Raw genomic sequence first — 16,298 nt, 5'->3', positions numbered from 1 at the left:
GCCATCCACTCATCGCACAGGCATGTTTAAATTAGACCCATTTTAATTGGTGTTAATCAGAACTAATCAGTATTAATCAGACACCCCCCATAGCAGGACTTTTTTACCCACCCTCGTGTTTGCTTTGTTACGTATCTAACTGTCCATTGAGTCATCTAATTTTTGACTGATGTTTGTCAAGTAGTTAAAGCCCTTAAACCCTTGGAACATAGGTGTGCTCACTCAGGCTCACCCGGGAGCCCAGGGACAGGCTTTAGAGGACAGGGGTGTGCTCACAAGAGCCCCAAGGCCTGGAGGCGGTGCCAGGTTTGGTGGCTGTGACCTTTCTAGATACCGCTTCAGGTGCTGGGTGGGAGTCACAAACTCTCAGAGGGCATGAGTGGAACAGCTAATGGCTGTCAGAGCCATAACCTGCCAGAACCTTCCACCCAACCATATGGCCCTGGCCTCTCACAGCAAAGCTGGTCAGTCGGACACTCCTTCCATCAGTCAGGAACACCCCTGACCTCAGAACGTGCTTAGCAGGCTTCTCGAGTCTAGGGGCCCTCATGATCTTGGGAGACCCCTGCCCTGAGCCCAGCCGTCAGGCTACCATTATACATCTACGTTAAGCACCTGTCCTTGGTACCGAATTATTGGCACTGGATGTGCAGGGGCTCGAGGGGCCAATCAGAGGCTAGACCTGGAGGGTGGAGATGAGAGCTGCACACCTGGGTTCTGATAAGTCCAGGCTTCCAGGGCCCCTGGGTTGGGGGACCTTGACTTAGAAGAGCTCCAATTCCTGACTGGAGTATGGGAAGGGGCCGAGACCACACACCTGGCCTGGCTTTAGGTCCAGGCCTTTGTTGGCCCAAGGACACAGAGACTCATAAATAGGAAGGCCCCAGTCTTGATCTCACACTTGCCACAATGCTGCTGCTCAGACTGATCCTTAGCCTGATTCTCCTTGGCGCCTCCTGGGGTAAGTGGGTCTGAACCAGCCCCGACAGAACGGGCCCCTGGAGAATAGCCAGGCTGGCTGGGAGGGACACAAGTGGGCAGAGGGAGCAGGACTAGGCCTGAAAGGCTGGGGAAGGGACACAGGAGCTGGGGTCCAAGCTGTGGGACGTGAAGAGACCAGGAGACAGCAAGGAAGAGAAGCCCATGAGGCGTCGACCCCAGGGTCGGGAGTCAGGGAGTGGAGTTGGGGGACAGTAGGAAGGCTAGAGGAAATAGGCAGAACTTGGGAGCTGAGGTGACAAGGGAAAGTGGACCCCTTAGATTCTGGACCCCTCTGGGATGCAGGACCAGGGAACATCTCCGGGAAAGGTTGGCGGGGGCTGAGGTGTGGAAGGCAGGTCCTTACCACCCGAATGGCCAGGTTGTGGGGTTCCCGCCATCAAACCGGCGCTGAACTTCAACCAGAGGATCGTCAACGGGGAGAACGCAGTGCCCGGCTCCTGGCCCTGGCAGGTGTCCCTGCAGGTATATGTACCCGGGGATGGGGCAGGGCCCCAGGTCCTTCAGGCGAGGGAAGCATTAGCCTGAGCCCGCCCCAACCTCTGTCCCTTGACTCTAGGACAACACTGGCTTCCATTTCTGTGGGGGGTCCCTCATCAGCCCATCGTGGGTGGTCACCGCTGCCCACTGCAATGTCAGGTGAGCACTTCCGCTCCAGCTGCCCTGCCTCCCCAGACCCTTGCTGCCGTTGCCCCAACTCCATTCTCTCTCCAGCCCCGGCCGCCACTTGGTCGTCCTGGGCGAGTACGACCGATCATCCAACTCGGAGCCCTTGCAAGTGCGGTCTATTGCCCGGGTAGGTGGACCAGGAGGCTGGTTTGGGGAAGCAGGAATTCAGGCATGCCCTGTCCTAACTCCCTCATTATCCACCAACTCTGGGTACCTGTGCCACTCCTGTCCTGTGCTGTTCCTTCCCGACCCACAGGCCATCACACACCCTAACTGGAATCCCAACACCATGAACAACGACCTGACGCTCCTCAAGCTCGCCTCGCCGGCCCAGTACACGGCCCGCATCTCACCCGTCTGCCTGGCTGCCCCAACAGAGACGCTACCCACTGGGCTCACTTGTGTCACCACTGGCTGGGGTCGCATCAGCGGCGTGGGTAGGAGTGAAAGCCAAGGGGCCGGTGGGAGGGGCAGGGTAGGGTCAAGACATCCTGGGCTAGCTTGACCATCAACCCTGTCCCCCAGGCAACGTGACACCAGCCCGCCTGCAGCAGGTGGCCCTGCCCCTGGTCACTGTGAGTCAGTGCCAGCAGTACTGGGGCTCCCGCATCACGGACGCCATGATCTGCGCGGGTGGTTATGGCTCATCCTCATGCCAGGTCAGCCCCAGCACCCTGACCCTTGCTACTCCCCCCAAAGCTCTTCCCCAGCACCAGGTGTCCCTATGCCCATGCTGACTGCCCTCTCCCCTCACAGGGTGACTCTGGAGGCCCCCTTGTCTGCCAGAAGGGCAGCACATGGGTGCTCATTGGCGTGGTCTCATGGGGCACCTCCAACTGCAACGTGAACACACCTGCCATGTATGCGCGAGTGAGCAAGTTCAGTGCCTGGATCAACCAGGTCATGGCCTACAACTGAGTCCACTGGCCCCTCTCCGGCTCAACCCAATAAAGCTCCAGGCTCCGCTCTCACCGTGGCCGTTCCCCTCTGTCCTCCTGGTTCTGGGGTTCACCTGGACTTTGTCTTCAGGTACAGCGGGGGCTGAGGAGCTGGGCTGGTCCTTCCTTGCTGCTCCTACTAGACCACCCTGGGTACCCCTGCAAGGAGCCAGGACTCACAGAGCAGTGGACGGCCTGCCTGGGGAGGCAGCCTGTTTTACTGAGTACAGAGGACTCCTTTACAAATGAGTACACCAAAAAGATAAGTGCACGTTCTCAGCCCAGAAACCCAAGGCAGGGGGGCTAGCCAAGGCCCAAGTCTCCAGATGCCCTGTCCTACCCTCAGGACCAGGCCTAGCCTGGGCCCAGGGGTAAGGAGTCCCCAGAGCTTCAGGCACAAAGGCCCTCAGGGGAAGTGAGGGGCCAGGCTCTCCTCCCTCGGGGCTGGGGGGCAGAGGGAGGAGTGTGGAAGGCACAGGCAACTTGTCAGAGTGGTTGAGCTGAGTAGGGGCCAAGCCCTCCCTGCTGGCAGGGCGCGACGTCCAGCTCAGGCTGAGACTCTGACCCTACCTACCCCCAGCAGCAGCTGTGAGAGGGAGGAGCTTGCCCCCTTCTAGCCAGAGTAATGCTGTGGAGGGAGAGGACAGGCTGGGCAGGCTTGGCCAGCTGTCAGAGTGTTCAGAGACAGGTCACACAGTATGGCTAAGTTCCAGGGGGCACTGCACGGAAGCTCAACAGAAAGGGGGGCTGAACGACCCCGAGGACCCTCAGTAATGCAGCAGCTCCTCCTGTCCCACCTCCCCTCGGAGGACAACCAATACCCATTCCAGACACTAGATGGCGCCTTCTTGCAGCTGGGGGTGGAGGCAGGAACAGCAGGAGGGCCAACAAGAATCCTAATGGGGTTCCCCAAGACCCCACCCTCTGCTGCAGCCAGGTGCTCCCACTCCCAGGTAGCAGCAGTGGGGCTCCCTTAAACCCTCCACAGTTGGGAAAGAGGCACCTGGGAAGAGAGGTGGCATCCAGTGGGTGAGGGAGGGGGTGGAGGCTCTGCAGAGGCATGAGGGGGATGGGTGGAGGTCCTCTCATGATCAAAGAAGGCTGAGCCAGGGGCAAGTCAGCCACAGGCCAACAGATGACCACACAGTTCAAAAGGGCCAAGGGCTAGGCCACGGCCTACTACCAGAGGCCCTGGCAGTCCTGGGGCCAGGTGTGCCGTGAACCCTGATGGAAGGTGTACCTGGGCTGGTCGGCAGCATGCTGGTTAGACCCACTCACTGCCCATGTACTGCCCGGCTCAGCCTCCCACTGCAGAACCCCTTGCTGTGAGATGCAGGGGCCAAGGAAGAGGCCCTGTGGAGGGAGGGGTGTACCAGAGTTAGATGTGACATGGAGTTGTGGGCTACAGGACACCCTCCAGCCAGCATGGCATGGCCTTTGGTTGGGGGAAGAGCCGTGGAAGTAGAGTGTGAATCCCAGTCCCTGATCCTGCCCCAAACTGTCACCAGAACATGTGCCCACCATAAAGGGCATCAGCTCAGGGGTCCATAGTACCCCTCGGGCACCCCGACTCCATGGTAGCAGGCACAGTGGGGAAGGAGGCAGTTGAAGACAAAGAGGGGACTGGGGTTGCTTTCCACCGGCCTGTGGCCAGGGAGGCCTCTCCAGAGAGGGTGCCCGGCTCGGCAAGCGCAGCCGAGCCGTGGCCAGGCCAGGACCACCCATCAACACGGCAGGGCTCAACGGTTGTACTGCTGCTGGTAGCGCAGGTTCAGCTCCCGCAGCTCCCGTTCTCGCACGCGGCGGGACTTGTTGGAGCGCGTCGAGCGGCTGGAACGCGTGGACTGGGCAGACTTGGTGCTCTGGCAGCGCGAGGAGGCACGCTTGAGGAGGTTCTGGGAGATAGAGCGGTGCAGGTTCTTCATGGATGACGAGGCTGCCATGCTCACCACCCACGGGTGCCTCAGGGCCTGTAGTGCAGTCATGCGAGCGCCAGGGTCCACCGTCAGCAGCCGGTCAATGAAGTCTTTGGCCAGGTTGGACACGCTGGGCCAGGGCTAGAGACCAAGGACAGCATTAGATCCAGGGTGCTGAGCATGCTCCCCCCACCCCCAGTGTTGCCAAGTCTTCAGATCCACCAGCCACCCTGAACTTTCCCCCTGGGCTGAAAGGTACTGCCTCACCCTCCCATGTAGAACATTCTGGGGCCCCTCTCCCACCACCATCACCACCACTGCAGGGGAGGGACTGCTCTCTGGGTGATGGAGTCTGGCTCTGACAAAGAACAAAAATACCCGCCTCATTTCCCAGGGGGCAAGTTTCTAGGGTGCCCTGGACCCAAAGCCAGACTTGGGAAGTTGGCCTTCTGCTTAGGCCCCCAACCCCCTATTCCTAGGGCGACCGTAACTCAGAAGGATTTAAAGAGAGTGGTCCAGATCTGCCCTTCACGTTTCCAGTCACACTTGGGCACGCACCCCTGGGTGGACTTCCTTGTCTTTGAAGGCTGGCCCTCCCTGCAACTGATGAGATGGGGGCTGGGGGGTACGTGAAGAAAAGGAAACTTTTCATGGCAGGAGCCTTCCCAGCGGCCTGAGAAGGCAAGGACTTCCAGGGCCAGGTGGGGGCCAGCCTTTCTCCAGGGCCCTCTCCTGCCTGTAGAACTTTTCTAGGCCACATGGGGGCCTCAAGCAGTGCTCTGTGCCACCCCATTCCTCCACATTCTGCCCAGAGAGAGGAACCCACAAGGCCTGGCTCCTACATTTGCCAGGGTGACCACGGGGGCTGCGGTGCGTTCTTAGACTTGGGTAGAGGATACTTGCCAGCACCGAGTGGTCAGCTGTGACTGACTTGTGTTTTGTGCTCCTTAGGCGTGCTATGTTAGCTGAGCCTGTGCCTAGCGCAGCACTGGGCATGCAACCGTGCTCGGCAGACAAGGTTCAGTGAATAACAAACTAGCACAGAATGTTGCCTGGGAGGGGAGGGCCCGCCCCAGGGCAGCTTCCAGACCATCAGGCTCGTGGGGGCATGGCGGGCAGATCCCCAGGCCTGCATGCCACTCTGCTTAGGGACACACACTGGGCACAGGCCCCACTGTTCCACTAAGCTGGGCAGCTCAGACCTTCTCTGAGGCCACTTGGACAGCTCATCTGGGAATCCTGCCTTCCTGAGTGGGGTTGGCCTGCTCTGCCCATGAACACCTTCGCCTTCACCTTGGGGTTTCCCCAGGGGAAAGCTCTCAGGGAAGGCAGCCAGCTTGTGTAGCAGATACAGTCACGTGGCAATGACTGCTGCCTCCTCGGGCTGGCTCTCCTGCTCACTGTCTCCGTACAGAGTGGGCCAGGGAGAGCCCCTCAGGAATCCTGAGAGAGAGGGGGTACCTTCCAGCGGCCGTCCCCATCTGCCTTTTGGAAAGCACATCTTGAGCTGTGACAAGGCAATGAGGGTCCCCACGCTGGTGGTCCAGCTCACCGGGGTCCTAGGGAGATACTGGCCTTCAAAAAGGCAGCCATGGGGGAGCTATGAACACAACGTAGCCTGAGAGCTGTGCAGGGACCCAGAGAAGTCACAGCCACCACACAGCAGCCTGGTTCAGGTGTGCTGAGGGTCTAGTGTGGCTCAAGGCTCGGTACCTTGCCGACATGCAGAGTGACTGCAGCCCAGACAGTTGTCACTTAGAGGGGCCAGTCAGCACAAACCCCAGGCATGCTGCTAGTCACCACTCAAGAGACTGAAAAGAAGCTGGCCCTGGCAAACATATGGGTCATGAGAACAAGTGTGCTGGCCTGCCTGACTCTTCATGATCACCATGAAAAAGACAGACACCAGGAGGAGGCTGCAGGGTGGCCTGGCCTATGGGTGGCACAGCAGCAGGTCGGGCTGGCAAGCTGGGCTAGCCCAAACAGGCCCAATCTCAAGACACCAGAGGGGCACCCTCCTTGCAGAGGATAGAGGAAATGGTGGAGCCTGCACACCAGCCAGAAGAACCACCCGCAGCTGCAAGCCAGTGGCGCTCCTGCAGAGACCAGAGCTGGCCCAGGCCTCTCACCAGCCCCGCCCCACAAGCTTAAACATCTGCATCTTTGGAGTAGCACAGGCTCACACCAGGCGGTTTGTGCTGAATTGAGTGGGATTGATCAGGCCCCTCCAGCTCCCCGTGGACGCTGCCTCTCCAATTACGGCAGCTGTGAGCAGAATGTTGCTGGACTCATTTGTCTGCGGGCTGGCCCAGCGCTCCCCCTCTGTGAAGAGCTGGCCCAGGTGGGCCCCAAGCCAGCTGTGATTCAAAGCGTCCTGGCCTGTGAATTAGGCTGCACCACTGGCACCCAACCCCATCCTAGTGAATTGGAAAGGGTGCTGAGGGAGGTCTCACAGGAAGGTGGTGGGACCTGAAAGGCCTTCACCCAGGCCAGTGACAGCAAGGCGAGGTTAAGTGTGACTCTTAGAATCGGGGCTTGGGGTTGGACTGGAACCTGCAGAAGCTTCCAATGGGAATCAGGAAGGAGACAGAAGGCTCCCTGCCTGCCCTGTCCCACAGCTGAGCTCCTAGACTCAGGCTCTGTTCTTAAGAAAGACTCACCGCCTCCCCAGCATGCTCAGGCTCAGGAATGGCACAAGTGTGTCTGTCAGCAGTCTGTGCAGTTTTCCTCAGCTCTAGCAGTTCTGGCTTTGGGTGAGGGGCAGCAGTCTCCCCTCAGGATATGAGGGATTGACCAGGGACATACATGGACTTCAGGTGGCTGACGGAAAGTACAGGCCCAAGTACTGTCCGGTCAGTGTCCTAGAGTCCTCCACCTGATCCCCCGTCAGCCCCAGTCCATGGTTTTGCCTCAGACACTCAGGCTCTAGCTCTAGTGGCACAAGGGCCCAGTGAGGACATTACCCACACCACTACCGGGAGCCTCCACTTCAGCCTAGGGAGAGGCAGAAGCTGATTCTTCCCATAAAACACTCACTCCCAGTGACCGCCAGGGCCTGTTCACTGGCCGTGGGGCTGAGGGAAAGGGCCCGGTGCTCTTCTGGCTGGCAGTCTGGATGACAGATTCTCAGGCTAGGCTGTAAGCTCAGAGACCCGACTTCTCTCTAATCTGATGCCACCAAGCTGTGTGACCTTGACAAAGGCACAGCCTCTTCATTTTTCACGAGGAGGAGCTGGCGGCCATGAGCCCTGGACCTCTTGCAGTGTCTGAAAGCCTCGCCTCCATTTTCTTCCTGGCCTGGCTGCATAAGAAGAGAGCCCACGTCCAGAATGTACGCTGCTGACGTTACCACTTGACCTCTTGGTCATGCTAACAGGACTCTGGGAAAGGTGCCCTGGCTGACAGGGTGGCCCCACCAAAGCGCTGCTGGGGAGAGGCGGAGGAGAGAGACTCTGGCTTTGCCGCCATGACTCACTTCTTCCCCCAGCTTTATCTAAGATGTATTTTCAGACCCATAGTCCCACTCTCAAAAGCCTCCTTCTGGTACTTAGGTGGGCCTGAGGGAGAGCAGGGAAAAGGGCACAGGAGGCATTCTGGGAAGTGGAGCTCCAGGTTTACGCTGGAAAGCAGAATGATTAGTAAGACAAGAAGAAGAGCACACACCTACTCGGCCCACAGAGACAAGTGCTCCCAGAACCTCGGCCAAACTAGACCCCGGGCAGCAGTGGGGCCACATGGCCTCATCTGGTCAAGACACTCACCACCATCCTGGTGTCCCGGTTTCCAGCCCAGTATCATAGAATCCACCACCCAGGACCTGGCAGAGGGGTGGGTGGGGGACAAGCAGCAGGAGAAAGAATGACGAAGGGTAGAGAGCCTGGAGGGAGAAAAAGAAGGGTGAGAATGGAGTTAAAAGGAGGCAGAAAAGGAAGGTCAAAATGAGAAAAGGCCTGGCAGTGAAGGTTAGTCAAGCTGCGATCAGACACCCGCCACCACCTTCACGCCTCCCCTGCCCCTGCCCTGGGAGACAGGAGGGTGTTGCCTGCAACAGACTGTGCCAGCAGCTGAGCAATGTCTGTTTTCAAAATGGCCCTGGAGCCGCCTCGGAAGGTTCTGGATTTAGGAGGCCCTCTATGGACTCTGCTGCAGGTGGTTTGCTGGACCCAACCCAGCTTTAAAAAGAAAAAAAAGAAAAACAGCAAAACCCAACTCCCTTCCAGTCTAAGGAAGCCTGAGACAGTTAGCATCCCCCCCACAGCTGTGGCCTCGGCCCCTCGAGGCCCATGGCCCTCCTGGGTTCTTGAGCACAGATTCAGCGCAGGGGCGGCACTCAGTCAACATGGATGACAGGGAGAGAGAAGAGACGAGAGTGACTGCACCGGCGTCTGCTCCAAGGCTGTGTGCCACATTGGGGCAGAGCACAGTTCTGGGCACCACGCTTGCACGGGAGACACACAGCGTGACTTTGTATGCTGGGAGAACTGACCAGAGAATCACGGCTGGTGGGGGATGAAGGGATCAAGCCACCTTCCACCATCCTGCCTGTAGCTCAGCGAGCGGGAGGGAAGCTCGTGGGATCAGCACATCTAAAGAGGCCAGCACGTGGGCGAGAAGACAGTCCTGGCAGCTCACAGAAGGACGAGAGGCCTGGAAGCGAGAGGGCTGTGAAAGGGCAGCTGGCCAGGTGCCGACAGACAATGAGAAGAGCGTGCGGGAAGGCAAGGATGGCGGGGCAGAGCCTATTCTGAACACAGCCCCCGTGCACTGCTTTGTTGTGGAGAGCTGGGCAGATGGGGTGGGGGCGGGAGCAGCAGCGCTGAAAGGCAGCTCTGACCCTGGTGAGTGAGATGTCGTAGGAGGAGGTCAGAGCAAGGCCCTGCTGTAGGAACAGCCGTGAGGCTGGAGAGGCTGTGTTTCTGCCACACACCAGAGGAGGGCACTGCCATCAGGGGACAGCAGCAGAGGGATGGATACCTGGGGGACAGGGCTCCTGGGAGCCCAGAGGAGACACATGAGGGGGCTGCTGCTGCTCCTCCCCACTCAGAGCCTGTCCTCGGTCCCCACCCAGCCCACCCAAACAGAGCTGACCCCCACATATCCTCCAATGGGTCTCCAAGCCCAGTGACTAATCAGAGGGCCTGCGGGCCCTTGCTCCAGCCATGAAGAGGGAAGAATCCTGTGAACATAGCGGGACCCAAGCGTTCTGGTGACGCACCTACCCAGCACAGTTCAGGGGCACTTGCCATTCACGCACCCAGCTATCACCCAGCAGGCAGGTGCCTGGGTGCCCACAGCAAAGAATTCCAAATCAACTTGTGTTCCCTCTGCTGTCAGCTACTGAGACAGGCATGGGAAAGCTACTGCTGACTCTGGGAGTAAGGGACAAGGGACGAGCTGATGGCTCTGGAGGGGGAGAGTCCTTAAAAGCCTCCCACAGAATACAAACACAAGCTAGGCAACATGCCACATGCCTCCCCATAGTCCACCCCACCGCCTGCCCACAACCTGGGGTAGTCCTCCCCACGGCTCTGTACGGACACTGGCGGGTCAGAGCACATGACCCAAGAGCACCTTCCCCTGGAGAACACTGCGATGCCCGCAGCGCCCCAGAGGCACATCGGGAGACAGGCCTGGCAATTTCTTTTCCAGCGGTCACAGCCTTCAGAAGTCTATGGAGCAGCGTGTGATGGCAACTAACAAGTCATTTTCAGAAATGACGGTGAGTGTGAGGACACTGCGGCGGCGGCTAGTGGGAGAGCTAGATGAGAGGGGACTGTACATGCTACTCTGGCCTGGGCAACAGCCCACTGCCAGCAGTCAGAGTTGCCAGGTGGCCCCATCTACCACTGCCCCTGAGTAAGCAGCTCTTGGGCCCAAGTGGACAATTGGTCACCTGCAGCCCTAGGAAGTCAGTCCTAGGTAGTAGACTTCCACTCCCAGCATGCTCTGGCTTGAGGCAGCACTCACTCTCCAGAACAGCAGTTCTCAATCTGTGGGTCGCAACCCCTTTGGGGGCCAAACAACCCTTTCACAGGGGTGGCCCAGTTCATAACAGAAGCAAAATGGCAGTGATGAAGTAGCAACGAGAATAATGTCATGATTGGGGGGGTCACCACAACATGAGGAACTGTATTAAAGAGTCATGGCATTAGGAAGGTCGAGAACCACTGCTCTGGAACCACCTGGCCCTGGGCACACCCACAGCTCAGACTGACCACGCACAGGAGTACCGTCAGGCTGACACACCTGTCGTTCTGCCCTCAGCCCTCCCAAAACTTCTCCCTACATCCTGTCCTAGGAATAGAACTCACGACAAAAGCAAGGGCATCAGGCTGGGAACGCAATGTTTCATATCAAGTTGGAGCGCCCCGAGATAGCGCAGGGCTCCTAGAAAGACCCCCAGCGTCAGGGCCTTACTTTCTGGTTCTGCCAGTTGTTGGCCCAGCAGTCTGTCTCATTGGAGAGGGAAGAGTCTTGCTATCTGGCCACTGATGACGAATGAATGTGGTGAGAGGTGGGTTCAGGCTTCCCACTCTTACTCTTCCCTCATCTGCACAGGAAACTGGCAGCAATGCGCCCCCAACCCGGCCATGTGCTCAGACAGGCTTCACAAGGACAAACCAGCATTGCCAGGTAAGGCAAGGCTGGAAGATCTGTTCTCAGGACCCCTGAGCCAAGCTCCTGTACCACACAAGCACGGCCAGAGCCAGCGGGTCAGCTCTGGGCCTTTCAGCTCCAGGTGAAGGGCTGTGGGTGCTGGAGGCTGGGCAGAGCCCCCTCACACTCAGGCTTGTGTCCTGTGATCCGAGCAGGGTTGGAAGACGACTTTCAGGAGGGGGTCTTGGCTACAGTAAGAGTGAGTCCAGTAAGGGGTCTTGGCACAAGTGCCGCCATATGGTGGGGTCTGGGTTTTCTGGTTTGCAGTTAGGGCCCTGAGAATAGGCTGGTGTCACTGTCATCTGCAGCCAGCCACTATGGCCAATCCACCAGGCGTCTGAGAGGACCCCACCTGCAGACACACCACCGCACCGGCACTGGGTTGGGGCGACATGCCCCGACTAAGCTATCCTCCCTGGGCATCACAAGGAAAACTGACGGAGAAGCCTCTGGGATGGGAAGCAGGGGTGGATCTTCCTAGTCTCTGAAGGCAACCGGAAGAGAGCTTCCTGGCTCATACCAGTCTTGGCCAAAGGAGGGGACCCTGAGTCTCTCAGGCCCCAAAGGTGACGGTCCCACTGCCCACCCCATCCAGACAGCCCTGGCAGCTTGTTTTGTCTCCAGCCTATGGCCAGGACTCCTTTCCAGAAAGAGCCAATTCTGCCCCTCATAACAATTTAAAAACTCTTCGAGAGCCAGAAAATGAAATCACCATTATCTGAATAATATCCTTTAAAATTTTTCAATTTTACTTCAGAGACCACATACGGCTCAAGAGCAAAGGTTGGCTGACCCCTGGTCTAGACAAACACAAGAGAGCATGGCTTCTACTAGGCCTGTGGTGCAGGCCTCCCAGCCTTAGGTGGGCCTTAGAATGCCAGCGCTAGCTACCACCCCAGTGGTTCTCCAGAGCCAGGGTAAGGAACCAACTGCCTGGATACCCTCCAAGATCCTGGGTCTGACTACATCACTTTCTCTGTCCTGTGCCCCTCCCTCCACACCACTCCTTCAGCCACCCTCCAAAACCCAAGCCTCACCTTCTCCAGGGCTCTGACTACCCAGCCATCCCTTTTTTATGGCTCTTGCCTAAACCCTGCGCCTCTACATGAGGTCTGCAGGCCAGAAGAAGCATCAGAACCCCCCGTGCTTGTTAGAAATGTAGAGTTGAACAGCTGTACAAATGTGCTTGACACAATGGATGGATGGATTGTGATAAGAGTTGGACGAGCCCCCAATAAAATGATTAAAAAAAAGAAGAAGAATTCTGTTCAAAACCCTTGCCCTGTCTATCCTACAGTCATAATCTTGTCCTTCAGATGTCTTCTTGTTCCCATGCTCAACAAACGTCTAAGAGGAACAGGATTTGAATCCCTCAAGGAAGCAATCGCTTCAGTTTGCATGGTGGTTTAATACAGGCTTCTGTGAGTTCGAAGCAAAAAAGAAAAGAAGAGAAATTCAGAGTTGATCTTAAGCCCTAACCAGCCCGACTGCTACAGAACCTTCCCGTTGACACAACCCCCAGGTGATCTGTGTGACCCGCAAGGTGGAGGCCTGGGCCTCTTCCACTCCCTGACCTTGGGCCCAGCTGTCTCTTCACCTTCCTACACGACTCTGGGTACAGACACTTTTACCCAGGGCCTAGCACCGCCCCAACCGGCCGCTCCACAGCCCGAAGGCCTCCTCAGCACGAGGTGGTTCCTCCTTCAAATCCCTTCCAGGACATCCTGACACCATCCACCTAGTCCTGGTGAGCAAGGCGGCCCACAGGGCGAGCACTTCTTCCAGATACCTCCCCGCCAAGCCCAGGGCAGACTCACCTCCCCCGAGTAACTGTACTTGCCCCTGAGGATCTGCCGGTACAGGCGGGTGCGGTTGTCATCCTCGAAGGGCATGGTGCCGCTGAGGAGGATGTAGGCGATGACGCCCAGCGCCCACATGTCCACGGAGTTGGTGTAGGGCTTGCGCACCAGGACCTCGGGGGCAATGTACTCGGGCGTGCCGCAGGTGGTCTTCATCAGGCAGTCATCGCCCTTCTTGCGGGCGCTGGCCAGGCCGAAGTCGGTGATGATGATCTTGGAGTCTGTGCCCGGGTGGTAGTAGAGCAGGTTCTCAGGCTTGAGGTCTCGGTGCGTGATGCCCAGGGCATGCAGGTAACGGACACCATCCAGCACCATCTGTAGCACCCGTGTGGCATCACGCTCAGTGAAGGAACCCTTGGCAATGATGCGGTCGAAGAGCTCTCCCCCTGTGGCCAGCTCCATCACCATGTACACCCGCTCCTGCGTCTCAAACACCTCCACCAGCTGGATGATGTTGGCATGGCGCACCCGCCGCAGCACCCGCAACTCTGACTCGCACACCTCCCTCCCCTCCCGGTACTTGGTTTCAATCATCTTGATGGCATACGGCTGCCGGGTGGCCCGGTGCTCCACGCGCACCACCCGGCTGAAGCTGCCTCGGCCGATGAGCGCTTTAATGTCATACTTGGCCGTCACTCGTGGGTCAAACTTGGCTCTGTACTTGGCCACCCTGCCCTTGCGAGGCGGTTCTGCCGTAGGCTCAGTGTGCCCGGTGGGGGGGGCACCGGGGCAGGGCTGTGCGTGCTGACCAGAGGCTGGGGAGCTGCCTTTGAAAGGGCCAACGCTCCCCATCTCAGTGATAAAGTGCTTGTACACATCACTCGTGATGCCACTGAAGGGCTCCACCTTCTTGACCAGGTCCAGCTGGACATCCTTGGGCGGCTCAGGGAGGACCTTGCTTGTCCCACAGCCCATCACGGACACGGGGGCATCCTCTCCAGCAAGGCGGGCAGGACCTGCTCGGCAGGCAGCGCCCCGACTACACCTACAGTCGGAAGAGAGGGCAAGTCAGCAGAGCCAGGACCCCTGGAAGGGGCACCAGCCATCCACCTCCCTGCACGTCCTCTGCACACCAGGGGACCTGTCAAGCCCCATCCCCATCCCTGCTGCCCTCAGGGACACTGGGGAACCAATCACAGCCCTGCCGCCCCTGCCCCGTGCTCTCATGGGCTGTCAGGACTGTGGGGCTGGTTCCCCAAACACTATCCAGACCTGTTGGCCCGCGTCGGACAGCCCCTGCCCCTCACCTCCTCCTGGGCTAGACCATGCGTCTCTGTCGATGGTAACCCTACCTACCGCTAGGTACCTGGGCCCAGGAGAGCTCTCATTCTCCCCTTCCTCCTCAGGGCACTGTACCCAGGGACCTCTACAATGGCCTTTCCCTCCGGTTCTCCCCACAACAATCCACCCGACATATTCCTGAGTGATTATTCCTGGCGATCTAGCATGTCACCGTCTGTTCACTGCCCACTGGGTGAAGTCCACCTTCTTTGGTGGGGCCACCAAGGTTCTCCTCAATCTAGTTCTAATAGATTTCTCCCCTCTGCACCACTCCTTACGACTCCCTCCCTCATTCCACTCAAGCACACCATTCTCACATACGCATCCTGCACTTTCAAACCTCTTCAAACTTCCGCTTCCCTCAGTCAGTCAACTTCCGGGTTGTATGAACTCAAACGGTAGCCAGCACCTCCATGAATTCTCCCCTGATGCCCTCGGTCTAAAGTTGTCTTTTTGACGGCCGCCATCTGCCTCTCACGGACTCCGCTTGTACCATGTCGACACACACTCCTCATCCCAGCTGCTGACCTCCCATGCTAGTGTCTCTCCAGGGCCACGCCCATCGCAAGTGACCAGCACATGCTGCTCCAGGAACCGCATCATGCCCATAGGGGACGCCAACAGGACTGAGGCTTCCCCAACTCACCGCCGGTCACAGGTTTTCCTATGAGAACGGCACTGAACAGGGCTAAACGAGTTCAGGATACTTGCTTTCTTTTCACTTCTATATTGCTCAAAACTTGTGTTGAGTCACTTCATGTTTCCTAACGAGGATCCGGCTAATATCCTATCTGCAATAAACCTAGCCCGATTAGGACAGTGGACCTGCCTCTGACACTTCCTGGGAAGGGAAGATGGCTTTGGGCCACCAGGGCCATGACTTAGCCTCCTGGGTGTCTTGAGTCTCATGCTGGTCAACAACCCTAGAGAGGGGCAGAGGCCACACGAAGCTCAGCTGTCACTGCCCCCACCTCCTCCCTACTCTGCCTGGGTGCCTTAGCCTAGCTAAACCCCCGGTGCTTTTCAAATGTTAAAGCCATTTATTTTATTACTCTGACTCATCTTTCCTGACAGGCCCTGGGGGCGTGGAGTGTGGGGGTGCTGGTGTTGGAGAGCATCTTCTCAAAGGCCCCGCTCATGGGTCTCCCGAGTCCTGGCCCGCTGGGCCTCCTGCAGGGTCTGCTCTCTCACAGCCCGTGAGACAGCAGAGAGAGACGAGCTGGTGCCACGCATCTGAACACCTACCTTACTAAACTCCAAGAGAACAAGTGTCTGTCGGTTAAAAAGAAAACGACAGACAGGAACAATAGATGGTGAGAGAAAGTGCTTTGGACAGAGACAACAATACACTTCTGGGTCCTGAGGCACAGAGCCGCACCCTGGGCCTGAGAATGGCAGCTTGTTGCCACAAAGGCACAAGGTTAGGGTCAGCAGGATCCAGGTAATGGAGAGAAGCACACGCTATGGTGAGAAGCAAGAGGCTTCCTACAAAGTGACAGGAAGCTACCCCAGGATTTCACAAGAAAATCGAGGCAGTCGTGTCCGTGTTTAGAAAGAGGCAAGAGGCTGGCCTGGAGGAAGGTCAGAATGGACAGAAGGGACTGGTGAGGAGGCTGAAGGCCCAGACAGGGAGGTAGAATGAAGAGATGGGAGCAGCAAAGCTGACTGGGACTGGCAGCCACACACAGTGGCTGAGTGGGCATCGTTCAAAAGGAGGAGGAGGAGGAGGAGTGTATAGATCTAGCTGCGGGGCTCTACATCAAGCTTGGTCAGGTAGAGGGGCAGTGGGAACGAAGAAGACCCCCAACCGGAAGAACTGGCACAGTGGCTGAGACAAGGCTCACGGCAGCAGCTGGGAAGGCAGCCAAGCAGCAGCCGTGGTTCCACTCTGTTCCGTGGAGAGTCTCCTGGGTCAGAACAGACTCGAGCACCCAACGACAACAACAGACGCAGGGTACACTGAGAAACAACAGCTTCAC

At 58.0% G+C, this 16,298-nt stretch overlaps 2 protein-coding genes across 3 annotated transcripts; one reads left to right on the top strand and one right to left on the bottom strand.

The window, feature by feature from the left end:
- The first annotated feature begins 900 nt into the window (after positions 1 to 900).
- On the top strand, positions 901 to 2,639 carry CTRL (chymotrypsin like). The gene is made up of 7 exons (XM_004704599.2): positions 901 to 961; positions 1,361 to 1,464; positions 1,559 to 1,638; positions 1,714 to 1,795; positions 1,925 to 2,105; positions 2,194 to 2,327; positions 2,425 to 2,639. The coding sequence occupies exons 1-7, from the start codon at positions 910 to 912 to the stop codon at positions 2,584 to 2,586; spliced, it is 795 nt and encodes a 264-aa protein (XP_004704656.1). The 5' UTR covers positions 901 to 909; the 3' UTR covers positions 2,587 to 2,639.
- A 150-nt stretch (positions 2,640 to 2,789) lies between these two features.
- Positions 2,790 to 14,019, bottom strand: PSKH1 (protein serine kinase H1). Of its 2 annotated transcripts, XM_045293591.1 has the most exons (3): positions 12,997 to 14,019; positions 8,284 to 8,399; positions 4,528 to 4,663 (listed from the first exon to the last, which is right to left on the bottom strand). In XM_045293591.1, exons 1-3 carry the CDS (start codon positions 13,951 to 13,953, stop codon positions 4,612 to 4,614), a joined length of 1,125 nt encoding a protein of 374 aa, XP_045149526.1. In that variant the 5' UTR covers positions 13,954 to 14,019; the 3' UTR covers positions 4,528 to 4,611. The 2 variants fall into 2 exon arrangements, with proteins under 2 accessions (XP_004704885.1, XP_045149526.1); XM_004704828.2 differs by lacking the exon at positions 8,284 to 8,399 and having other exon boundaries at positions 2,790 to 4,663.
- Between the last annotated feature and the right edge of the window lie 2,279 nt (positions 14,020 to 16,298).

This window comes from Echinops telfairi, unplaced genomic scaffold (assembly GCF_000313985.2).
Source record: "Echinops telfairi isolate 266 unplaced genomic scaffold, ASM31398v2 ScPeMD7_2291;HRSCAF=2852, whole genome shotgun sequence".
NCBI lineage: Eukaryota > Metazoa > Chordata > Mammalia > Afrosoricida > Tenrecidae > Echinops > Echinops telfairi.
The sequence above is the reverse complement of the archived record's forward strand: the minus strand, read 5'-3'. Positions and strand labels throughout refer to the sequence as shown.

Excerpts from the sequence above, each read along its gene's own strand:
- PSKH1 (XM_004704828.2), bottom strand. The coding sequence starts at position 13,953 with ATGGGCTGTGGGACAAGCAAGGTCCTCCCTGAGCCGCCCAAGGATGTC. Across the intron at positions 4,664-12,996 it reads AGTACAGTTACTCGGGGGAG|CCCTGGCCCAGCGTGTCCAA; the intron begins GTGAGTCTGCCC and ends CTTGGTCTCTAG.
- CTRL (XM_004704599.2), top strand. The coding sequence starts at position 910 with ATGCTGCTGCTCAGACTGATCCTTAGCCTGATTCTCCTTGGCGCCTCC. Across the intron at positions 1,639-1,713 it reads GCTGCCCACTGCAATGTCAG|CCCCGGCCGCCACTTGGTCG; the intron begins GTGAGCACTTCC and ends TTCTCTCTCCAG. Across the intron at positions 1,796-1,924 it reads AAGTGCGGTCTATTGCCCGG|GCCATCACACACCCTAACTG; the intron begins GTAGGTGGACCA and ends CCCGACCCACAG.